The sequence below is a fragment of the Ischnura elegans genome, chromosome 13 (assembly GCF_921293095.1).
Source record: "Ischnura elegans chromosome 13, ioIscEleg1.1, whole genome shotgun sequence".
NCBI classification, from domain to species: Eukaryota; Metazoa; Arthropoda; class Insecta; order Odonata; family Coenagrionidae; genus Ischnura; species Ischnura elegans.
The window spans coordinates 11,152,049-11,179,418 of NC_060258.1; the positions used below are offsets into that span (position 1 = coordinate 11,152,049).

The 27,370-nt window shown below is 37.9% G+C and overlaps 1 protein-coding gene across 1 annotated transcript in view; it reads right to left on the reverse strand.

The window, feature by feature from the left end:
- LOC124170016 overlaps positions 1–27,370 on the reverse strand; it is a 99,688-nt gene that overhangs the window by 12,712 nt on the left and 59,606 nt on the right. The window contains exons 6-7 of the mRNA XM_046548700.1: positions 25,387–25,705; positions 11,818–12,142 (exon numbers count right to left, since the gene is read on the reverse strand). Coding sequence (XP_046404656.1) covers positions 11,818–12,142; positions 25,387–25,705 — 644 coding nt within the window. The remainder of the gene's footprint in view (positions 1–11,817; positions 12,143–25,386; positions 25,706–27,370) is intronic.

Below are 27,370 nucleotides of genomic sequence, written 5' to 3' on the forward strand. Positions count from 1 at the left end.
GAGGGATGGCTAATTATTATTTTGTAATGGAAGTGACAAACAAGATTTGAACAGTTTCCAGTTACTGTAAATATTTTATATAATAGTGCATAGAAACTTGTAGGAGTTATTTACTAAGTTTAGTGCACATTATTGATCTACCGATTTTTGCTAAGTTTTTTTACATATTTATATATTTTTTTAATTATCGTAATATCTTATTAAATGGAAGCTAAATGCAGCATAGGGGATTTAACATTAACTGACTGCAACCAAACTTGTTTCATAAAATATAAAGGTACCGAAAATGTAATTAATTTATCCGAAGAAGAAATCAATCTAATTAAACTAAGGACTGGGAAAGAGGATGATGGGGGGACAATTTGTTTTCACCATAAATATTATTACTTGAAGAAATATGAATTTTTACAAAAGAAATTCTGTGATCCATACAAGAAACATAAGAAACCAATAACAAAAACACTGAGAGTAGTCACTGTACAGCAAAGCAAAGTATCAATTTCAAAGGGGTTCAAAATAAAACCAGGAGAAAAACTATGTGCCTCCTGTCGTAAAACCTTGTTTAAAACCCAACTCACTGATGATGGAAATGATAGTGACAGTGAACATTGCAAAGAGAATGACAAACCTTATCTTGATTTGCAAAAAGAAGAGGCAATTTCTTCTTTAAATACATCATTAACAGAAGTAGGTTGCTCGCCCTTGAAATTTCATGCACTAAATGAGCACAGTAAACCAAATTACGCCAAAGTCAAACTGGAAAATTTGCAGAAAAATGTGAAGAAGAAAATTGAGTTAGTTCTTGATGTTGAAGTGCCTTTAGATAAAAAAAAATTTAGAAAAGACTGTAAAAGAAAAGGCTGCAGACATGGACAAGCTAATTAATAACATAAAGGACAATCTACATTTAACAACAAAGAAAAAACAGATTCAGCTACTGACTATACCAGCATCACTAGACTGGTCTAGGCAAAAAATTAAAGACACTTTTCAGGTTTCAGATTATTCGGTACGTCAAGCACAGAAACTTTTAAATGAAAAAGGCTTGTTAGCAGAACCAGACTCAAAAAGAGGGAAAAAACTTAAACCTGAAGTTGTTGAGTTGGTAAAACAATATTTTCAAAGTGATGAGCAGTCTAGAGTTTTGCCTGGGATGAAAGATGTTGTGAGCATAGGGAAAAAACAATATGAAAGAAAACGGTTGGTTTCAGGCAACCTACGTGAACTTTATTCAAATTTTAAAATAGAGCATCCAGCAATTAAAGTTGTTTTTTCTAAGTTCTGCTCTCTTCGCCCGAAATGGTGTGTTTTAGCAGGTGCCAGCGGCACCCACTCAGTATGTGTCTGCACTATTCATCAGAACGTAATATTATTAATTCATGCAGCACACTTTGAAGAAAACTACAAAGACCTGACAAAAATGTTGGTATGTGAAAACCCAAGTCGAGAATGTATGTTAAGGCACTGTAGCCTATGCCCACCAAAGGAAAATCTAACAAGTTTTTTACTTACAAAATTTGAAGATTATGACGAAGACGACACAATTGAATTTAATCAGTGGTTTTCAACCGACAGAACTCAAATGATTACTCAAACAGCAATAATTGAAGACTATATTGAAGACCTAACATCCAAATTGGAAAAACTTGTTCCCCACTCCTTCATTGCTAAGTCGCAATCAAAGTTTTTCAAAACACTAAAGGAATCTTCCAATGGAAACATTGCTGTAGTGTCATTGGACTTCAGTGAAAATTACTCGTTCACTATCCAGGATGAAGCCCAGGGATACCACTGGACATCTGACTCCTGCACTGTACACCCTATTATAGTTAACCTAAGCAGTGTTGTAAATGAAAGGTTGGTCTTGTCTCTTTGTATAATATCCGATGACATGAAACATGATGTTTGTATGGTCTACAAAATGCAAGAAATTGTGACAGAGTACGTTAAAGAAAATTATTCACATGTAACAGAGATTCACTACTTCAGTGATGGCTGTGCAGGCCAATATAAAAATAAATTTAATTTTATCAACCTCTGCTTGCATGAACAAGATTTTAAGATCAAGGCACAGTGGTCGTTTTTTGCAACTAGCCATGGGAAGACTGAATGCGATGGAATTGGAGGCACCGTGAAAAGGTTGGCAAGAAAGGAAAGTCTTCAGAGACCTCTTGGAAATCAGATTCTGTCTCCATCACATTTGTACGAGTTTTGTAAATCAAACATTACAAAAGTTAATTTTTATTATATTTCTAAAGATGAAATGCTTAAGACACGTTCTGACTTAGAAAAACGCTTTGAGGACATAGAAACAGTCCCTGGAACCAGAAGCTTCCATAACTTTAAGCCGATAGACAGTTCAGGGAACTTGGAAGCAAGGAGGATCAGTTCCGATGAGAAACCTGCCCTCACGTTTAACTTGAGGAATAAATCAACATCATTCGTGACAGAAGAAAATTTGAATCCATCATGCTACGTGGCTTGTAAATATGATAATCTATGGTACTTTGGAATCATAACTGAAGTGAATAAAGAAGAAGGTGATGTGACTGTTCAATTTATGCATCCTGCAGGGCCATCACCATCATTTATATGGCCAAAGCGAGAGGATATTTGCACCGTGCCGATACCTCATGTACTTGCAATTGTTGATCCTCCTTACACTTCGACCGGAAGGACCTATAGGTTTCCAGAAAAATGTGTCAGCTCAATTGAAGAGAAATTTTCAAAACTCCATTAAATGTTTCCTGTAAAATTTGGAATGTAATTAAGATGTTTGAAATATTAAATAGTTTATATAGGTAAGTTAACACCTATTGTTTATTTTTAATTTTTGAGTTTGTTTGAAATTAAGTTCTTTGAACAAGTAATACAGGTTAAAATATGATGTTATGAATTGAATAATAAAATATACCTTCAGATATCCTTAATAATAGTGCAAGCCTAAAGATCATTATAATCCCTGGAAATCCTTATTGTTCGGTAAAATTGGACGGAAAAAATAAATTGGAAACCTAATATATAATGCAATGAAACTCAGCAAAGGAATCAAAACCCCATGAATTTTTTTAAAGCATTTGATAGCCCATTTAGTAAGGATTATTTAGAAAAAAAAGTTTTTATGATTATTACATACCCTTTCGATGATATTTAATTTTACGCTAAACTATGTCTTCGTTTAAAAAAAATACAAAGATGCAAACAAAATATTTTTTTTCAGCCCTAGTAGGTTAACTTAGAGGTTTGAGGTATTTTTTCCTATATTTTTCATTGTTTTAAGAATAAGCCTATAAATGTTCATGGAGATTTAATGGTAAATAAAAAAGTTACAAATAATTTTCGAAACGTAAGCGTCCTCCATTTTGCGATATCCATAGGTTAGAATTTGCGGAAATGCAAAACTTTAAAAGGCTATAAAAAGGAAACGGTAAGAGGTAGAGTGTTAAAATTTGGCATGGTGACTCATCTTTATGCGTAAAACAAACAAGCCAAGTTTCATCAAAATCTGAGATGGTGGGTGAGAAAGTGATTTTTCTTTGGTTGAATTGATGTGGAATGACCCATACGTCAAAGGAACGGGAAGCAACGCGCCCGCAGAAAATCCAGAAGAATAGTTCAGGAGATCAATTTCCTAACTTTTTCGGATCATTTTATTGCAATGATAGATTTAAAATAGGTGGCAGAGGTTTTCGCGGAATCCGTCCTCTTGAAGCCCTCATTCCCTGCAAACTATCCGGGATTCGGGACTCGTCAAAAACTGCTGCTGCCGTACAGAAATAGTCACACGGATGTTGAACGAATTGAGTTGGGAGCCGCTAGAGACTCGGAGGCTGCACGCTAGACTTAGATTTATTGAGAAATTGAAAATGGATATCTTGAATAGTAAGAGCGGCACAAAGATCATCATATAAGAACCCCACTCCATTTCCAGGTACGACCAAAACGATAAAATAAGTGAGATATTAAGGCGAACGGATGGGTGCGGGATTTCGTTATCTCCCCTGAACGACAAAGGATTTAAATACATGCTAGGTGTAATTTCTTTAGAACATTTCCTTTATAAATGGATACGGCGGGTGCCCTGACATCCCCCGCCACACGGCTATTGAGGCAGCTTGCGGGGTAGTATGCAGATGTAGATGACCACCATAAAACTTTTACTAATGAATCGGCTTACTATGTGTGAATAGTAATCTTTATTTATCAAAGAATAAGCCAAAACCCGCCGTTTTTGAAATCTCCGCCGCCACCTCGAAAATCCCGAATATCCTATATACCCAAACCCCTTCGGCAGACCCCATTTTAACCGGTTCCGGTTAACCACCCTCCCCATTGGTCCAAACTTATATCCGCCTCTGGTATCAGGTATATCACGGCAGATATTGCGTTTCTTTTCTTTGTTTGCGTTACGTATACTTATTGACAATAGAAACCAAGCGCACAAATAATTAAAATGCATGTACAAAACGAACTAAAAAATAAACGCAATTGTTAAGAGAAGAAATAACCCTACGGGAAGGTGACAGGAAGCGCCTCAAAAGACTGTATTTTTCATACTATTAAAATGAAAATACGGATATTACAACGTACCTGAATCTGTATCTAAACTCTCCTTGTGTAGTAAACCGATTCAGGAAACTCAGTTCTTGTTCAGCCAAGCACTGACATTTTTGAGATATTATTAACATAAAAAAGTATTTTTTTTCTTCTCATTTATTTCTGCGCACCGCGTTTGTTAACGCGTTTCATATTAACACTTCAATTGAGCATGAAACCCTCTCACTTGTCAAACCAGCATTCACCACATGCATTCACTGAACTACTAAGGATTCATAAGTATTTCGCGATCTATGTGAGGGAAAAAAGGGAATATATGTGCTGTGCGCGCAACTTTCCCCCTCCAATAACGCTTTCTTCCCTGCTTCCCGACCTGGGAGAACTAATTGGCGCTAATTTCCACGGTAATCGATACCCCTTAGCCAATAAATCAGACAAGTGAGATGTGTAACTTTACACAGACAAATTATCTGATATTTTTTCTGGATGAATGAATTACGGTATCCACTACCTGCGAGGATATCGGGTTCCGCTACGGAACTGAAATTTTGGGAAGAGTAGACGGGGGAAAAAATTGCATGTCATATGATCCGCAGCTGTCCCCAATATATACCGAAATATTCAAGGTCACACTTGTGGTAGCCACCAGGGTCTCGTCTCACAAGGGACATTCACACGAACTCGTCGTCGAATTTGGCCGAAGTGTGGGACAAGGAAGAGAGAGAAGAGATCACTATCAGCGCCTCAAAGCTAGGCGGCCGTTCCATGATATTCAAGAGCGTTGTGAGGGGCCCCGGAGTTCGAACCCCGAAGGGCCGAAACATAAGTCCTCTGAATGGCAGTTCTTAACACAACTCCCTCAAAGCGTTATGAATGTTATGCACTATGTACTCTATTATTGATAATCCAGAAGACTCTGGGGGTCCCCAGAGCTAGGAGCCCTAGGCGATCGCCGACCTGGCCAGACCGCCTTGGCTTAAAACGAAAAATTTCTAAAATGAGAATGTAGACACAAATTTAATACAGATGTATCCAAAGAAGGCTTAAGAAAATAAAAGTAAAAATAATGTTAAACCCTCAAGCGCAAACGGCATTTAATTAAATCCTATCCCAGTGGGCGGATGAGATTTAGATGACTTCGCCCTTTTTGGCATGCTATCATTCAATTGTTTATAATTTCCATGACACATGATTAGTATCGTTGAATTTTTTTGTAAACTTGCTTAATATAATGCGCTTGTTAATAAAGTACCCTACCGATTAAGATAGGTTTCCATTGAGTACTTGAGGAGAATTCCGGGATTCTCCCTCCCCATTAACCACTTCCCTCTTCAATTCACAATAAGGCCCACTCCCTTTCATTCTATCTAAAAATTCTTTTTTTTCCTTCCTATCCCTCATTTACCTAAAATTCTACCCAGTGGCGCCAACTCCATGGGGCCTGAGGGGGCGCGAGCCCCCTCAAAAATTTGTAATTGGTGTGAGGAAAAAATTTGTCCGGCTTGCAAATTTTCTCCGGAGTGTCCAGATATCGAGATTCGAGTTATCAGGGTTCTTATTTTGATCATATGACTCTTCTTAAATGCTAAAAAAAAACTTTAAACTCACTACTTATAAAATTTCTTTGGGCATGATCCCCGGTTTGGCCCCCATAATATTTTTTGTAAGTTAGCATCCCTGATTCTAACCTCTAACATTGTTTTCAACCCCCTTTTCCCCGCTAAGTACTCGCCCCATCCATACCTTCTGTCTCCTCCGTATCTTATCTACAATCTGCCTCTCCGCACCCACCATGTCCAGCACTTCATCGACACTCTACGGCCACTTTACATTCTCCTTTATTCGTCACATCCACATCCTCCCACATGACTCTAGTCTTTTCTCGTCATCCTTCCCAAGTTTCCATAATATTTATAATACGCTACTCTATGATAAGTTCAAGCAATTTTAATAAATATTTATTGTTTTATGTATCTCGTTCTCTAAAGCTAAAATAGCTGACCAATCTTGACGTTTCAAAAGCAGAATGGCCAGCAGTTTTCAAAATAGTACAGTTGAAGAAAGAAGTTGATTTTTAGGACAACTCGCTGGTTTGAAACGGAATATCATCGAAATTTTAAAAAAACCTGAAGGCATAAAATCACTATTAATATTTTATTGGAAAGAAAGAAACATTTATTCAAAAATTAGAGTAATAAGTAACTTGCAAATCCAGAGATCTCAGTTCAAATCCCGGTCAGGGCGAATGATTTTTCCTCTCAGAAATTTCGCAAAAATCTGCAAACAGAGTTTTTCTAGAGGTTTCAAGCCCCTTTTAGAATGGACTGCATGAATAATGATCAGATGATCCAGTATGGACTTTTTGATTAAATGGACTTTTGGCTAGAAAAATATGTCAAAGGAAATCCAATTGTAGTTATCTTTTTAAAAGTGACATCCTCAACACAATTTAGTGATATTATGTTAAATACTCTCACAAACCTCGGAAGGTATATCATACAGGAAGAGGTAAATAGTTATTTAAAATATCATCCATCTTTCTGCCGAGGTAATGTGCTCTGCGCTATTCGAAATGGGCATCGTTTTCCCCTAGCAAGCAAACTATAAGAAGGATTGCAAGTGCCGCTGAGTGATACTTTACACATATGCGAGTATTATCCGAGATAATTTTGTCGTAGGGGTAAGCGCTAAAAGTTTCCTTTTTAGAAAATAATTCAGTTTTGCAGGATAAATTTTCCAAGTTTATTATCGCAGGAAAAAAGGAAAAGTAGACGGCCATTAATAATCCCAAACATGGCTCAGAAGTCACGCTCTTGCATTGAGAAATTGCCTTTTCGGCAAATATTCTTTTTTTATAGTTAGATAATATATCTAAAAGTTATTGTTGAATTCAATTTAGAATGTAATACTTAAGAAAAACGTAATATTTACTTCATCTCAATAGAAGGACATAGTTTGAGGGATAAAGCTATATAAAATACCAATGCTAAACATATGTCTGTATTTCGAGACTTTCGAGAGTCTCGTGGAAGTGGTATCGTCTCGTCTCGTCAAACAGTGGGTCTCGTCTCGAGTCTTGTCTCGAATTCTACCCAATAGTCTCGTCTCGAGTGTTGTCTCGAAAATGAGACGAGACGAGAAATTCTCGAGTCTCGCGGCAACACTAGTGTCGAACCATGGGTTTGAAAGGGAGCTCAAGTGATTGGCATTGTCCAAATACCCGTATTGTTCACTTATTTATAGTTGATTATTTATTACCTAATAATCCTTTAGCCCAGCTCTGTGTCCACAGTCTTTCACTGTCTTCTCTCTTCATAGACGGCCATAAGGAGATGAAGTGTCACAAAGGACTGTCGTGGGCAAAAACTGTTTAAAGAAATGAATAATGAAGTACTACGTGAAACTAAGCGGGAATGGGAAACCTGTCGGAAAAGACAGTGAGAGGACATGGGAAATTTTTGAGAATGAAGGAGAGGCGTAGGTAGGCGCGTTTTATATATGTCCTTAGGGGGTTAGTAATTGACGAGTTGGATTTGTATTACTGAGATAGTTAGATTACTAAATCTCGACCAAAATCCATTTAAAATATCCACGAAAAATTTGAGTTCCCGAGTATTTGGAAAGGTATACCATTTTGGAATTTATACCAGCAAAATCTAACCTTCTGTAATAAATAACTAATGGCCACCGCCTACACCTTTTATATTTTAAGTATGTTCCACACATTTCATCTATAGGATCAACGCCTGCCTTAGATAAATTATACATTGTCATCATTTCTGGCTTCAACATTTCCCCTGACCTGTTATAAATTTTTAAATCAAAATGTATTGACGAAACTTAACTTACATTTTTTTACATTTACTTAAATTACATTTTTATTTTTCTTTGGGGCAAAGGAAGCAAGAGTCATGTCTCCATAAATTCAAAATAGCTAATCTTTCCTTTTCTATTTTAAAATTCAGCTACTGCAAAGGTATCTCCTTTTCATGTTTTCTTAAAGCCCAAAAGAAAGTGGTTTCTTTAGAGCAGGCTACTTGAGTGCTGGAATACCAATTCCTGCAGTCGCATTCAATCCTGTACCTTTCATGTTTCTATCTTGACGCATTACAGGAGTATGTGGCTTATATGACATTTTAAATGGGCCGGTGGTTGAATCTCTATGTGTATTCCATAGTTCTATTGTAAATATTTCTAGCTTCAGTAATTGCACAACTTAAATACCATATTTAGCGGGCTTATTGGGAATGATCTGATGAAATGAACATTTACCTCGGAAATTTAGCAGCTGTTCGTCTATCGATTTGAATATTCCTGTCTGATACCTTTCCTCACAATTTTAAGCTAACAACACAGAAATCTCACGAAAAGGAGCTAATTTGTCCAAATCCCGCCGTTGTTACCTGCTATTTATATTATTAAATCGTATACACCGAAGCAAAAATAAAAATCTTTTAGACTCATTATAGAATAAAATATATCAATGCCAATGCCATTTTGATATCATAGATGTGGGACATTGTCGTATCCTGAGCGGACTTAATATTAGCAACCCATCGAATGATTTAATTTAGCCCTCGCCGGTGAGTTTAGAATAGGGCTGTGCGAGACTCTCGACCACCCGAGAGTCTCGACGGTCGAGACGAGAATTTCATTTCTCGGCATTGTCGGGACGAGACTCTCGGCGCGGCGAGACTCTCGCCTGGGTCGAGAGTCTTGACGATACTCGAGAAGTCTCGCCCCTTCGAGATTTCTCGACACCCGTCGAGACTCCCGGCTCCCCGAAAAAATAACACTATTTCTATTTTAGACATTGAAAATAGTTTAGCAAAAAGATTATTTTAAGACATCATTATATGTGTTTCCAAAGCTAAAAATAGTTGTAATATAATATCGAAATAGACAATTTAAGCATATTTTATTATTTAACCAAGCAAAATTGACTGGTAACCATGAACCTTAGTTACCATAAATAAACATTTCAAAAAATATATAAAATTCTATATAATTAAACGTTGATCTATTCTTTTTTTAATTATCTAGTGAAAGTTTCTTTTCTATTATATTACTATAATATTTAACATTGATGTAACCCTTTAACATGCCTGTGTATCAAAATTAATTGCTCAATTTCATTACAAGCCCTGATAATGGATTGTAAATAAACGGAAACGTCGGCACAATTTACGTTTCAATTTAAACACCTACACTCCATGATTAACATTTTATATTAAATATTTCCAAAACTAAAAACAGTTGTAACATAAGGTGGACATTGACAATTTAAGCATATTTTATTTTTTCTATAGAATTTAATAGAATTTTATGTATCTTTTTGAAATGTTTATTTATGGTAACTAAGGTTCATGGTTACCAGTCAATTTTGGTTGATTAAGTAATAAAGTGTGCTTAAATTGTCAATTAAATAAAATATTTTTATAGTGTGAATAAATCCATAAAAGTAGTAAGGGATACCCCAGTAATCTCTATTAACGACTGATTGCGGTATTCATCGGAAATTCTCGCCTTTCCCGTGAGTCTCGACGGGTGTCGAGAAATCCCGAAGGGGCGAGACTTCTCGACTCTCGTCAAGACTCTCGACCTAGGCGAGACTCTCGCCGCGCCGAGAGTCTCGTCCCGACAATGCCGAGAAATGAATTTCTCGTCTCGACCGTCGAGACGAGACTCTCGCACAGCTCTAGTTTAGAATCGTGTTCTCTCCTAAATGACTGAGACATTCGTGAAATGAATTGATTCTTTGACACTATTACTGTCCGTAAAATGATGTCGTTTACTCACAGCAGAAAGCATTCAATACGAGATTTTGCACTTTTAGAGGAGCCAAGTGATTCCTCAGAACCTATCATAACCAGACTAACTAAACGGGATCTTCCATTTAGTTGAGTTTTTTTTCCACAGCGACTTGCCATGCTTACTCAGTAAAATATTGAGGCAGTGATGATTGATTAGTGGCTGATGACTGCGGAGAACGAAGGATAAAGCTTTCATCTGTTGAGTGACTTTGTCATATGCAGAGTCATTTTCAACAGAGAAAACACAGTTCCGTTAATTAGCAAATTAGATATTAACATGATAAATAAGGTCAAGTGAAAATATGGACCTTAAAAAAAAATTGCTTATGGTACAAAATAAATGTTGCGTTTTCGCAACTTTGGCAGAATCCGGTAGCCATAGGCAGTTACGCAACCCGCATTACCATACTTTGCCGTCTCATAGGAATATGTCGTTTTTACTGCCGGATACAATCCTACCCCTTTTTATGCCACATGTATAACAGATATCGTCATTGTGCAGTATTATAATTTAAAATTTTACTGACTGTGACCAAATATTACTTATTGTAGGTAAAAATGTGAACATAAATTATTTAAGCGTAAAATACAAATATTTTAACTAAAGAAACCGCAAATAAGAATTTTAGCGTATGGAAGTCATGTACAGAAAATGTAACGTTATTGGGCGCGGGGGCTCACTATGACTCCCAGGACGTTGAAACTGTAAATGATATTGAAAATATCAATTACCTACCATTTCGTTTCCGCCCAATGGACGAGAAAAAAACCTGTGAACAGAGTGTCGAGCCTTTGTGATAAGACAAATGGGATTAAAAGGAATGTACTTTCTGGCATCGCCGAAATGAAAGCGATGAATCCAAGTCCGGAAAAATACAAAGGGGAAGGGAAAATAGGGGACTTCTCATAACACAAATGGGCACTTCGCTGTCAAACACACATAGGAATTGGATAAGGTTCTCGCTGGCACATTTTACTATTATAATCCATTCACACTATCTTGCTCAAACTTTCTCACTTCACTAGTGCCGAAACTTTGGGTTAAGGGAGAGAGAGAGGGGGAAGATTATGAGGATGGGCGGTGTTACATAAGTTGGAATGGACCGAGACCGACAAAATATCAAACAACAAATAAAGTAGAAGACATATCACTTTAATAGAAGTGATAAACATTCATATAGTCTCCTGTGTCAAAGTTAAACAATTTCAAAAGATTATGAACATTTTTTACGTGCGATTAAATTTCAGGCCGATATTTCGGCGCATGGAGTATCTATGGGTTGATAATAATCAGACATCCAAATGTGATGTAGCCTTAATGACGGATCCAAAAAGCAAATTCTTCGGTAATTTTCCCTCTTATAATTCTAATGAATTGGTATCATTTACCATGAAATGTAGGAAAACGCAGATGTAGACAATGCGAATGAGGTACGCATAAACTTACCTCAAATTTTCTAGCTTGAAGATCTTTTTTTTTACTTCTCATGTGGGCGTTGATGGCTCTTTCCAATACGTTGTTATCTGCATTATAAGGCATCGCTCCTGAGATCTCCACCTCTTCACCTCCCGGAACGATTAGAGCCACCCGGCTCATGTTCTCGATGATTTGGTCTTGTCCCATGTCCTTCAACATGTCTTTTTCTACATCGAACAAGAGTCCTTCAATGGACATCAGTCTCTTAAATTCCGCCTCGCCAAGCTGCAGTAATCTGTTTTCAGTCTTTTTCTGGAACATCCCGATGTAATCCCCGAAGGTGATATTGGCTTCCCTGGAAAGAAGTAGTATTTGTTTGATAAACCATTCCTTAGAAATCCACAGGTGCAATATGCTCTTTTAGCGTATCATCTGAAGCATTATATTAATAACCTCTGACTTGGGACATACATTGACTGGTATATGTTCCCATCCCTTTCTTTCCTTACCTGTGAATTTATTTGTATGCCTGCGCTTAAGGGGCCGTGTGAATGAGTGAAGTAGTATGTATATTCGGCATGTGATGTTTTTCCAATGTTTCTGTGTGATATATTTTGTTTCCTTGCTGACAACAATGTTTCGAACAGAAAACTCATTTCATTAACTGTTTGATTGTCGAGGGGTTGACTTGGAGCATAGTAGAAATGGAAGACGATTTTCTCCTGATACCTTGTGCCTTCGCAATTAACATTGGAAATATTTTTTTTAATTTTCAAAGCTATGATTTACACAAAATGGTCAATTTCATTGTCTTGTTATGTGTTTAATTATGTCCAATTTCTCCCTTGATCTCTCATTATAATTTTGAGCTAGCCATGAAGTAATAATTTGCTGTCTTTGAATTCTTCCTTAATATCTTACACTTCTGTGAGTTATCAAAGTATGGATTTTTGCGCTCTTGAATCGTCTCAATTATTTCTCTTCTTAACAATTACACTAACGATAATGACAGGTTCTTTGACCTAATAGCTCAATATCGATGCCTTCTTTTTGATGCGAGTGCTCGAAATTCAGAATTATCTCCTGAATCTCTCTCCGCAGTTTTGCTCTATGTTCTGAAAAGAACTATGTTAATAAATCTTATCCGAATTCAAATTTGCCCTAAAGTTTCTCAAAGGAAAACTCTCCATTTTTCCTTCCCTCCTATTCTGTTTCACCAATTCTAGAAATAACGACTGCAGATACAAGAGCCATTTTGACGTTTTGACAAGCAGCAGAGCCTCTCCCAAGCTTTTGTTTTTCCATGTATTTTAAGTAACTGTCTCTAATAGTCTTCCACCTTTATAACGGTGTATTAAGTCAAAGAACCTCTATCAATAATGTTAGAGGTTCTTTGACCTAATAGCTCAACATCAATAACCTTCTCCTAGTGTAAATGCTCGAAAATCAGAATGAGCTCCTGAGTCTCTCTCCGTAGTATTTCCTTGATATCTCTTTTATGATGAAATACAAAAATACCAATTAGTCAACTCATGGGGGAATTATCTTTTCTGGGCATCTTGCTATAGGAGAAACCTTTCGGTTATTAAGTTTTGCTTTTCGTACTTCATGCAATTATATAAGTGTGATACTTAAAGAAACACTAAAAGCGTTGTGTAGCCGTTTAGTGCCTTTGTTCACTACCCCCACCAAATCATAAGACTTTGAAGAAGATTGATTTTGATTTTTCAGAGAGATGGAGCTTTCCAAATTGTGTGTGCCCCATGAACGGAAAATACGTAAGAACATTCTGCCCAATTCTATCTAATGACCCAGCGGATCTTTGTTTTTTAACTACAAGGAATACTTTTCTATTGTGTTGCTAGCCATGGTTGACGCTAGTTATAAATTTGATGCCAGACAGGTCTGATCATGGAAAATAAGGGGACATGGGAATATTCTATAAATCAAATACTTCTATCTAGAAAAAATTTCCTGCCAGATTTCCCTTGTGTCATGAGCTTTAACCCCATGCTATCATTGGAGATGAAGCGTGTAGATTACACAAATACATAATGAAGTCATATAGCAAAGTAACATCTCGGGCGGACAGAGCCAAGATTATATTCAAATACATGTTAACTCTTGCTCGTAGAGTAACGAAAAATGCATTTGGGATGCTAAGTCAAGTTTTTCTTGTGTTAAATCCACCAATATCGATAACCCCTTAAATATGCAAAACATTGATAATAATAGCATGCTCTCTGCATATTTTATTAGAGATTGTTGTTTAGGAAGCAACGGTGGCCACAAAATGAGTTCGATGCTAAAGTAAAAGCACCAGCAAACATTCTCCTTCGGGATAGTGAATGTGAACGAATAGTGTGCGAGTGAGTCAGTTAAAATGTGCGACTCAGCAGATAGAGCTGTGAGGCGAGAGAGTCTTATTGGGTGAGTCGTGACTCCCTCCCCTCCGCAAACCGCACACGACTCCCTCCCCGTATTGGAGTCATGAGCGGTAGAAGTCGGCTCGACAGTGGAGGCACTGGCCGGGCGAACTGTTGACAGCGTGCGACATCAGGGCTTGGCGAGTGTACACCTGAACTAATGCTATGGTTTCGTAATATAATTTTGATTAATAAAATTTATTACGTTAAAAATTATTTTATAACTTGTATAATGTCACTTAGTTGGTGTCTTTGATAACAAATGGGAAATATGAAATATGTGTGCTTCCTCTGTCTCACCCATTGACCAATCATGGATTTTTGCAATCGGCCAATGAAATTTTGTCTCCTCTTTTCGAAAGTTTTGATCGTTATGAAAACATCTACTTACTGTGGACCGATTAGATATAGTGCCCTCGCGATGTACGTTTTTAGGCGTGTTTGTATATAGTTGTTGATTCTTTCTAGTTTGATTCCCTCTACATCAGGTTTTTAAGCTTGCGTGTGGTGTGTGGAGTTGTTGACAACGATATATTTTCGAAAATGTGATCATCTAAAGTAGTCACGTATATTAAGCTCATTAATGCTTGTCTAGTGATCTTGAATTTGCTTACGAATCTGTGTGTTTCAGCAATCAATAATCTCATATTCAGTGCAGTGAGGTGGCCACTGGTGAAAGAATTTCATTTGTGGTGCTCCTATCCCGCAATCTGTGATGGCACTGAGGAATTATAGTTCACTGTGTGTGTGGGTGCGAGAACTTAGCGTCCACAAGTGAGGCATAGAGAGATATTAGTCAGGCTTTCGCCATCCTGTGTTTAGTGTTCATTTACTTACTAATTCAAATCATTGTACTTGGCAGCTGAGTGAATTTTTATGTTAATTTCAATGAAACAAATTGGCATTTGCTTTGCACATTTTGTGATTTTATTTCAATAATATCCCCATAACATCCTTACAGCATGCAACACGCAAAACAAGAAGAAAAGTGGAATGGGGACTAAAGGGTAAGTGGAAGGGGTGGGGAAACGTTTGGGGAGGGTGCTTGTTTTAGGCAAACTTCCGCCGAATGCGCTGCAGTCGCCCCAGCCGCGTCGTCCGCTACGCTATCTACACTTTTTAACATTGAATGTCATAACTATGGTCGGCTCCATGCGCACGCGACTCCTTCCACAAATATTTTCCGCGTGAGGCTCATCGCACGCTTGGCGAGTCAAAGGGAGCACATGGCACTTTTCGCGGGTAGCCCACTGCTGAACTTTTCACGCCGCCTGAATGATTATTCTGATTCATTTTCGGAGTATTACTCTAAAAAATCACATATGACCCTCATCGCAATTCTCCATCCTACATGTATGTGCGTCGTGAAAGAAAAAGGGTTGGAAGTTCTCAAGTAAAACCTTCGGCAACGGCAAATTTATGAAAATAATACGTGACAAAAATGAAAATGTGTTCTAACTCAAACAACAAAGATTAATCGAGGAAATTAATTATGAACTGTTAACATGGTCATGTAGTTTCGGAAAAAATATTTTGTTGCAACAGAATTTTATAAATCGTCGTCATCTCCAAGCACAGGGGATGGAATACATTTCCCATCTTTCATGAAAGATATCGGCAGAAATGGTTCCTCAGTTATATCACCTCTAAAACATTTTGACTATGCAATACGTGATTGATTTGAAATCAATTTTTCAAATTGTGATCTTGGAAATGTTGCACTTTAAAAGTTCGTTCAGAAATATCCCCTTCACCACCTTCCCCTCTTCCCCTTTCTTCGACTCCCCTCCTCCCCCTCCCCTCAACCCAGAAACGCTTTGCTGAGTCGCACTGTGCGAGCGACTCTCTGGAGTGGGCTGTGAGCGGTGAGGCAGCTCCACAAAAAGAGTCGCTTATGTTATCACTACTTCGGAAAGAACTGGGAGCTTTGCTGGATCAGAAGGTTTTGAACTGAGAGACTTTTAAATGAAGTTTTTCAATGAAGAAGGGGCTTTAAATTTTCAGCAGGAACGTGTATTTCGACTCATGAGCATTGACTGACCCCTTTTATGTGCACTAAGAAAGTAAATTATATGTGTGCCAATGATGTTAACTTATTGATAAATATATAAGAAAAAATATTTTTTCGCTTTTGCCCTAATGTCCTTGCAATCACGGTCCATGTATGCTACCTCATTGCGTAATATTTAAAATATTATATTGGTGGCCGTAAAGAGGTGAATATTTCCTTACGTCTATCAGGCACTCGCTGTCTATAGTAGAAAATTTAGTAGCCATCGCTCAGATCAGCTCACGACCAACTCAGCGACTGCCCTGTAGCACATATAATGAGTCAGTGGCGGCTGGCCGCGGCAGTCGGACGCAGCCCCGGGACGCCCCAGCGAAACCAGACCTCAAGCGTGGGTTGGAGATGGGGAGGGAGAGAGAGGAGAGGCGAAGACAGCGCATGTCCGCCACTTCACGAAACACGCAAGCGTTGCGTTGGCCCCCTACGCTCGGGGACCTCGTTGAGCTGCTAGTCTGGTTGGAATTACACCGTGCTATTCGCCAACATAGCGGGAGAAAGCGCAATAATATTGCGTATTCCAACCATAATGCAGAACGTTATCATATAAGGGCGTAATCCAAGGTTAAAATACATGGGATGGAGTAATTCTCAAAGTTTCTGTAGTGCCGCATAGTGAGCTAGAATGGTAAAAAGCTGGCCGAAACCTCAAAACGATTTTTTTGAGCTAAGAAGTTGAAACTTTGCATACATACCTTCATGTAAATTTTGCAATACTTTCCAGATTGTCTTTCCTGTGCTTTCAGATGAACAATATGTTTGAGGTAAAAGGTGAAGAAATTTAGCGAAAAATAACCACCCTCAATTTTTTCTGAAAATTGCGAAATTTATCCTCGTGCAGTATTTTCATGAATCGGTTTATTGACACAGTTGATCAGCCATCACAATAAGCACTTCTTTTTATAGCAATTGGAGGCCTTTGAAATATATTTTTTCAACTATTAATCATAGATATATAACAATGTGGCAACTCCTTTTTTCGGCCTTTTCTATATAAACGTAGAGAAAAGTAGACTCTTCCGCCATGCAACTTATACCATGTCGTTTTACGAAGATTCTAAATTGCGAATCTAAAGTAGATTCTTGCAGCAATAAGCAACCCCGATTTTATATCGTTGTTTCTAGCGTGCCGTCGACTTGGCTTCTGGGCGGCGGCAGCGGCGAGCACGGCGACGCGGCAAGCTTGTGGATGCAATATGGTCAAATTCATTTTCATATCTGGATTATCGTTATAAGAGTAGTAGAAAATAGTCACCGGCAAGTAAAACTAACGAACAATGCTGAGAACTTCTCTTATTATAGAATCGCGGGGCACTACAAAAGGTATACTGAAAGACTTCTTCAATTGGCGTATAGTGCGTAATTATCGAATTTGACGTTAAAAGTGGTCCCCGAAAAAAATCCTCATTTGTAGCCACTCTTGATATTTTCTAGTGAGCCGACGATGGAATTTTTTCAGGTCCTTATTGCGTGCCTCAATCGCTTCTTCCAACAGCTGTCACAAAGGAAGAATGCAGCTCCGTGAGTGATAATTTTACGCACGGTCGGTGGCATACAATACCGAGGGTATAATTTCACATATTGTTTTGCTGTCTCTCTGCAGTATCTTTTCAATTATTTAAATTTAATTGGAGGACCACTTGAAATTGCCTTCAATATACTGGCGAACCTCATAATAAGGTTAGCATTGATTGCTGCAATATAAATCGCCACCATGATGAGGAAATTACAAAGAAAATGACAAATTTAGTTAGGAAACGATGCTATGAATCAGCACCGTAGAAGGCAATGAATTGTGTCTGTTACTGCACTGCAAGTGGTATACTGAAAGATTTCCTTCTTTGTGTGTGTTTCATGTTATACTAAGGAAAATGGACTTATATAGTCAACTAAACGTAGGGAAATGTGCTACTTTTGTTGAAAAACAAACTCTCTAGGCATGAGTCGTCAGCTGTATGCCACAAATCCCCAGCCCCCCGTGCCTATTGAAAGCACAGCCGACAAGGGCGGTTTTATGGCACTATTGAAGTTTGGAGCCCTTAGAACTCGTTTTTAATAATAATAATATGATGTCTTTATTCGGGCGAGGTTGGGACTAAGAAGTCCCCTTTACCACCTAACCCCTCGATAGCATCAATGCAAACATATTTAAAAAAGGTAAATAAACGTTTACAACAAAAAAGATATAAAAAACACTATTTGTGAAATATTAAAAAAGATAAAAAAGTATGTGTGAAAATTATGCGTAAAAAAGATTTCTGTTTGTGGGAGAAAACATGAGGATAAGGGTGTAGTATCCTTCAGCGAAAAAACCTACTGCAGGAAAACGCCCACACAAGAAGGGGGTGTTTGAAACCTGCGTGAAGTGGAAAGTGCTTTATGTAGCCTTCTCTTACAAGATACCAATGATAATGAGTTCCTAGTTAAAAGGTTAAAATTATTCCATTCCCCACATGCAGTAACGGTAAATTATTTGCTGTAAATGACAGTTTGGTGATGAGGTATAACAAGATTGTGATTCCCTCTCGTGTTTGTCAATTGGACAGTATCAAGACTCCTGAACTCGCATGATACGTAAGGCGGTGTGTTTGTGTTTAGAATTTGATATAAGATAGAAAGATTATGCAGCCGGCGTCGAGAATTGAGTCTCAGCCATGAAAGTTTTTTAATATAATCGTTAACATGGTCCGATAATTGTTACTTAAGTATGAATATGTTCAAGGAACGTTGAAACTTAAGACTAAGTTCTTGAGAAAGATCCTGGTAGGCAATGTCAGAATAGTAAAATGATGGTAATATTAATGTAGATATTGTTTACGCTTGAAGAAATGTAGGGATGACATATTTATATTTTAATAGGGGATAAAGTGATTGATGAACAGATTTAGTGATTTTATTTACATGCGATGCCCAAGAGAGATTTTGACCATTAATTAATCCTAAGTTTCTGACTTAATCGCAAAAAGAAATCGGCAGCACGTAAATTTTGCAGTTCATCCCTCAGCTTTCTCGCTATAATTCTTGAGTTACCAAATAGTATTGCTTGGGATTTATGCATACGAAGATATTATTGCACCATTCTTGGAGGAATACTAAGTCACCGTTGATATACATCGAGCTATTGCTTAAATTATTGACTGTGGAATGCAAACAAATCTGTAAAACGTCTGCATAGATTTGATACTTGCAATATAGTCCTGACGAGCAAACATCAAGTGATAATAAAAGTGAACCGACATGGTGGCAGTGGTGGGTACTATGTCCGTGCCGAAAACCAAATTGATAATCATTGAATATTTTATATTGCTTGAGAAAGGTATTGATTTGTTCATTAACAAGTTTTTCTGGTGCCTTTGAAATGATTGAAAGAAAAGATATTGTGCGAAAACTTCATTGATCTAGAGTGTCTCCCTTTTTTGGTATAGATTTAACTAGTGCAGATTTCCATTGAATGGGAAAATGATCTTGTGATAGTGACGAGTTGAAAATGTTGGTGAGGTATGGTGGAATTAATGATATGATGAAATCAAGGGGAATATCATCCGAGACTTGAGCTATATACTTGATGCTTTTAAACGCAGAGTATACTTGCATATGAGTCACAGGCTTCCACTATGTGTCGAAACCGGGTCGGTACTTATGTAAATAAAATTGTGTGGAAGTTTACCATTTTAGTTTATTCTCATGCATATAAAACATTTCCACCAGATATCGCCGGACTCTGTGAATTATGTTATGAAATTGATTGTTTAATTTCCGCATTCAACCAAAGTGCATTCTGTTTGGAGATACGAATCAATTTCTCCGCGGCAAAATTTATCCAAAAGGTACGTTAGAAGATTATTTAAAATTACACCTTTGCCTTCAACTTTTTCCATAAACTTAATAGAGGACCATGGAAGTGTACATGCTTCACAAAGTAAATCATCGTTATTTATCTCTTTAAAGTTGCGACTTCAATGAAAACTGTTGCCTCAATGAGCAAGATAGTTATTCACAAAATTAAGACATTTTTCATCGGCATAGTTGACGGTCTATCACATCTTTAAGTGAGCATATTAGAATCAGCTGATACGGGCTAAATAATAATAGGTGACACAACAGCACTTTCCGCACGATTCAGTAACGTTAGATTCACTTGCTCACCATTGCTCCATCCATATTTTAATTCACCAATTCACCTTCCTCTGCTTTTTTCCACATTTTAGGCGGAAAATTGAGATTATTCCATCATAATACATGAGGGCACAGCTGTATCTTCGTTAACTAATTATACGCTTTCCTACACAATAAAAAATAAAATTTAGGGAATCATAAAATATAAAGGTGTCATTAACAACAAAAAATCAAGTCCATTCAGTCAATCTATAGCAAACTTCCCCATTATATCCATATACTAGGGATGAGTCGATTCCACTTCTTTTCGATTCCGATTCCAATTCCGATTCCTTCAAATCGATTCCCGATTCTCGATTCCGATTCCATCGATTCTTGTTCCTTCTAACAGGTGGGATTTTGATTTATCTGTAGTATTGCTGTCATTAAAATTTAAGAATTGAATGGAATAAAATAACTAGGGCTGGACGGATCCAGGATTTTTGGAGCCTGATCTTTCGAATCGGATATTTTCGACTCCAAATGCATTTTCAAATTCCTGCCATTAAACAAAGTCATTATTCAAGTTTATTCTGGGAACACACAATTAATGGAATGCTTTTTAGATTTTCATCCACATTTTAATATTTTTATAAATTAAAAATCTTTTTTATAGGCTTTCATGTTGTTTTTTTAAAAACATCTTTACATGCTCTGGATCTAAACTGTTATGCTTGGGTTTAGAAATGAAAATAGGAAAAATCTTAGGATGAACCACTGACCAGTGGCTTAGGAAGAGGACCCCCCAAAATATAAAAGCACAATTACTTTCCTTCACAAAAGGAAACAAAATATTTAAAACTGATGAATTTACAAAAATGAAAAAAATGAATCTTTGAAAACTGAAGTTTTTTCTATAATGAAAACTGTTAAAATTAGTTTTGAAACCCTCTTCTTTGTACTCTGTTGTTTAAAAATTTTCCCCACTGGTTTTGGACTGCACCCCTTAACAAAATTCCTGGCTACCCCCCTGCCATCGACTGAATTCAACTTTTCCTCACGCACGTTTCCCCCAAAATTTATTTTCTCATTGTGTACCTACTTGTGTTTTACCCGAAAATGCTTCAGTATGGTGAGGTGGATTTAGCACATACTCGCGATAATTTATGCCACAGTGCACGCACATGGCATTCATTGGTTCTCCTTATCTCAATGGAAATGTTTATACACAATGAAAGACATTTTTATCGGTGTATCATTAAATTAAATTGCAACTGCGCAATCAGCAACACAATTAACAGTATTTAAAACGGCATTGACGTCATGTGCGACGGGGTGCTCAACCGCTCAGCATGAGGAAGGGGTGGGCACGAGAAGCGCGTAAAGGAGAGGTGGAGAGGAAGGAGCAGTTGCGTAGCCAGGAATTTCGTTCGGGGGAGGGGGGGGGGAGACAGGGGGGAATATTTTAGAAAAAAACCATGGTTTTTTTCTAAAATATTCCCCCCTGCAGGCACTAAATAATAGGTTTTAAACTAATTTTAAAACTTTTTATAATCGAAAAAAAAAACTTATTTTGTTATAGAAAAAATTTGCACATTCCTGGTTTTTCAACATTTTGTTTTCTTTTGTGAAGGATAATAATTGTGTTTTTTATATTTCAGGGAGGGGGATGGTCCGGACGGATACGACACTGGGAAGGAGCGCGCGCTCCATCCGTATTTCAAACAATGAGGCTACAAATGAGGGAGTCAAGGACGAAAAAGTCAGATCTTGCTTCAGTGACGTCGTTACCTTCAAAGCGAAGTCGGGCGCGCTATGTGATGTATGTAGGTGACGTTTCCAATCCGCATCTAATTGTTTGAGGGGTTAATGCTGCGCTTGTTTCTTTGAAAATTGTGCTGTTTGGACAATGTTGCATATCAGTAAAGTCTAATTGTAGAATTGTGGATAGAAAACTGAGTGGCAATCAATAACAGCTGAAAAATAAACAGAACTATCGTCAGGAATGCGTCTCATTTGGTCTAATTATTTTTTAAATCTCTTGCATTTCATTTAATTGTCGAAGCTATCGAGATATCTTCGGGCCCAGAAAGTTACTCTCCTAGCATTTGTCGTCTAGAAACGGATAACTGAAGCAGGTACGCCAAAAAAGGTCAGTTGGTGAGACGAGGTAGAGATAAAACAAGCTTCAGTTGTTTTCTTGTGATTTAATATTTTCCTTAGAATACAATGATTTATGGTCCGTGTGATTTCGGAAACGAAAAAAAACAAAAGAGGTACGAGCTGATGGACGGCCGAGGAAGGTTTTCTGAAATCTGCAACGTAGTTACTTTTGACGTGGTTATTTGGTGATTATCCTTCGACGCTGAGATTCCCCCAATGATTGTTCAATCTCTTGGGAAGAGTCACACTATGTGCCAGTCGTATTTTTATCTTTTTTTATTTTCTGGCTGAAAATCCTGGCCACGGCTGAAATTCTACTCGTACTCTCTGCGAGAGCTTTCAAACAAAACGGTTCATGAATAGGACAAGAATCGCATGCGACGGCGCATTCGAAGAGAAAATCGGAGCTCTTTCCACCATTATGGGGCGTTGCATTCACTGAAGCTATTATTTAAAATTTCGGATCAAGATCCGATGTCTTCCGCGACTTTGGATCCGATGCATCCGATGAAGGGCAATATCCGCGGATATTTGGATCAGAGGTATCCGATCCGACCATCCCTAAAAATAACAATAGCCGCGGTGGCTAAACAATAATGTAGCGTTCATTGCGTCCATACATACCAGAGCAGCCTGATCGGTGCGCAGTGGCGGCCGAACGCAACCTGTCGAGTCCTCCGGGAGGCCGCGGTGGCTTATGCCAAGCAAGTATCAACTTTCTCAAGGGTTGCATTGATAAAACTGGGCTATATAATCGCGAATGTGTCTAATTTTTTTATTATTAACGCAGACGCGTGTTAGTCTAAAAAAGTTACTTATATAAAAAAACCGCTCTCAGCGCGTATTTATAAGAAACTTTTTTTCACAGGAAAACTCGCTCTCTGTACGTTTTTATTTTCATCAGACTTCAAATAACATTCGAAAATAAAAACATATCTATCGATACATCATACTTTAAAATTGGTGGTCCAAATGAATTCTTCGAATGTGATTCATAATTGCAATAATTTGATTCGCCGTGACCAGCGGTTAATAGAAGAACGAAAAATGCATGCAATGCTTCCCGATCCCGTGGTTTCCAATTTTTTTTCTATGAGAGTTGCTCATAAGCACGAGGCATTTCAGGGTTCGTCGGTTTGTCGCTCTTGCCGACATTTTCATGTTTCCGAGGCCTCTTCGGTATGTTCATCACAGCACCCCCGTGCGGGGCGTATCCTCCGCGCGGGCAAGGCTGACACCGCGGTCGCTTAGGTGTGTGGCAGCCTTTATGCCCCAAACTTATAGCACTTATAGTCTATGTTCATAACATATATCTTCCTGGAATCGATGGAATCGGAATCGACTTTAGGCGATCGATTCTCGATTCCGATTCCGTGCCCGAGAATCGGTGGAATCGAGAATCGACATTTGGAATCGACTCATCCCTACTATATACCTTACTTTTTCAGTTCATCAAATGATTTTATGAACAGGATCCACCACTTTTTGGTTCAACAAAAAGCTGATCTTGTATGTCATCTTCCTAGATTTGAAAGTAGCATTTGACCGGGTATGAACCCAGGGTTTAATCTTCAAGCTTTCTCACCATAGCATTCCTGCCAACAGGGTGCTATCCGAAAGTAATGCAATTTTTTTTAGAAATTATATGTTTTGTTTACACAATCACTATATATTCTTCAAAGTAATGCCCCTGTTGTACTGAATTGTTGAGGTCTTTACTTTGTTGAATTCCATTATATGGTTGGAAGAAAATTACTTTGCTCTTCTACAAAACACACTTTATTGCCAACCAGTTTTGCTACACTGTACCATTTTCAAGACTATGGTACAGTGTACCGAAACTAGTCGGCAATAAAGTGTGTGTTTTGTTGAAGAGCAAAGTAATTTTCGTCCAACCATATAATGCCCTTGTGTTTCCACATATTTTTCCAATGATTCTGCCATTACCGGTTCATGTCCCGGAGGGCTTCTTCGGGGACTTCTCGCAAGGTCCTTGTCGCAAATAAATGTATCTAATGATGATATGTATGGATAAAACCTAGGTTCATTTCAGGGGTGCCTTAATCCAAGGTAACTAAAAGAAGTTTACTGGGGTGACTTCACGACCATTAGCGATTGGGACAGCATTTCAACCTAGTGTTTTGTGGTTTTTAAATGTTTATTTCGCAAAATAACTTGATAAAAAATGCATGACCGTGATCCCTTGCCGCTTAGAGGTGTAATATAAGACGAGAGGTCCGAGTACCTGCTCAAAGATTTCGAGGGTAAGCCTAAGCCCCGCTGTGTTTGGTCCGGAAACAAAGACATTGCACACCCGCGGCCGTCATAAAAGATGGAGAGCTAGGATACGTATGTATTTAGCATTCGTTCACCTGCGTAGGAAAAATCTCCGACGAAAATTTGCGGCTTCCGTCAACCGGGTCAAGAACCATCCACAGGTATATTTACATCTTTATTAGGGAAAAGGTTAAAATTAAACACATAAACGGCGTCCTCACGGTGGAAAAAACGCTTCCGGAGATTTTGAAGACATCGTCTTCTTTTTCAACGTACATAGGACTGGTTGAGCATGTGGGATGCAGGAACACGGGATATTTTGAACGACGGTTAAGGAGGGAGAGAAGGGGTGATGGGGGAGGAGGTATGTAGGATACATTCAATCCGGGAGCTCTACAAACATTTAGGCTCCAAATTGTGGCTAATTCAAGGTGGTGGAGGTAAGGGCGGATTCAGAGGGAGGAGAGATGCAAAAACCGAAAACTTAAAACAAGCGTTGGAAAGTATGAAATAGTAACTAAATCAGTGTACACCTGTACACGAAACAAAACCTACTAATGAGTGGATACTTACTGAAATTGTGTGGCACGTTCGGCACCTTCTTCACTCTCGCTCGCCTGAGCGTAGTCTTTGGTTAACTTGTCCAACTTCCACCTCAGACGGAACAATGAGCGATTAAGGGAAACACGCTGGTTTATGGCACGAATCCAGTTCTTGAAACCCGTATCTGTAAACTTCTCTTCATCCAAGTATTCAATGTGAAATATTGAACACGTCTCGTCACCATCATTTGCACCCATTACACTTGGCTCGGTTCCAAGCCCGAGTATGCTTGAAGTTGTTCTCAGAGCTTCCATTATGATGGATTCCATATCCACATCTGCAGAATCATCTAGGAAGGGAATCGAAAAATTAGTTTTGTATCATGATAATTCAATTTATAGTTTGGTCTGGATACAGGGTCGTGACTCATGAAAATTGCTACAGGATTCATTTGCCCATTATTTCTTATTTCAAATACTTATTTATATTAACCAGAATAAATCTTTTTTTACAAAATCACGCATCTACACAAGTATACAATTAATGTAAAGGGATAAATTTTTTAAATTATATTGATAATTTTATGACTACATGCGTGATACAAATCAAATGAAATTTATATAATCGCCATAGTAACATCAATACATCAGCACCAATAATGCACCTAAAATTCCCATGATATGTTCCATAATAATAACATGAAACGTTAATCGGAAATTCACGTTAAAATCACATTCTATTCGTATCTTAAATGAATATTAAGTGCGCATCATTAATGCACCCTCCATGTGACTTTTATGCGTGCCTTCTAGGCATTACTACTTCATTTTAGTGCATAAATAAGCATTATCAAGTCCTAACATGAAAAAACCAGTGAAATATTTTTTTTTCAGCAAAAAATTGTTGTCTTTTGTGCAGAAATATTTAAACACGTTTTTCAGGAATTTTTCTTCTTACATGAATATCCTGTTTCCTTAAAAAGCGTTTTTTGGTGTTTTTGTTGCGTTTTTGAATGCGTGGTTAGGGCTGGCTAGCTCTAACCCAAACAATGACGCATCGCCTTTTGCACTTCCAGCCACGAGGAGCTATGAGCGTCCATTTTTCGGTTCATTCGCCTTGAGATCGTACGTGCTGTGTTTGTCTTGTGCCTTTTATGCCCTGCGCTTTGATTCAAATCCCACCGTTTTATGAAATAAATTTGAGATGCAAGTGTAACAATCGGAAAGAGTTCCATCAAAACAGAAATAAAAGCGTATCGTGGACCCGGTTGAAGCATGTTCACATAATGTAAAATTTTCGGTTATTACAACGTCGGTTTGTTGAGACGAACACGACAGATTCGCATGCCTCTAGCATCTCCAGGCCGAATATTTACCGCGGTATTATTTATTCTTCGACCTGAAGAGGCTTGTATAAGTGCCGGCCAAACTGTCGTTTTTGCCACAACAAACCTACGCGGTGATATCAGAAAAAAAAAGTATTTCCTCGCATCCTGCGGATATCTCTGTTCTCACATATACGTGAGGTCTATAGCTGTATTTTGGATTTAATGTACTTCTTCCCTTCTCTAGGATTTTTTTGTTTTATGTGCAGTTAGAACGCAAATAAAAACGTTATAAAATGGTATTTTTCGGGGCATGAAAAACCGATTTTAGCACTGAAGAAAATATTTTTGAGACTGCATAGAAACGTTGTAGATACCGGGGAAAGACTTATTCAGTGTCGAGAAAAAAACGATAATCGACAGAATTATGTACTGTTTCAGCATGCTTTTCGCCGTTTTTGAAACGCTTTTAAGAAACGGGATAAAATGCTGCAAAGCATTTTTGTTATGTCTGAGATTATGAATCTGCTAGCGTATGGGTAAATATCACCATCATTAGAAGTCAAAACGTTATGAGATTGCTCTTTACGCAATTTTCTATTCCTATCTGACAGCCATTTCATAGAGAAGTAGTTCTTCTCTATTGTGTCACACGCAAAATTTATCCTTTTTGTAAGTGTATATTACTTG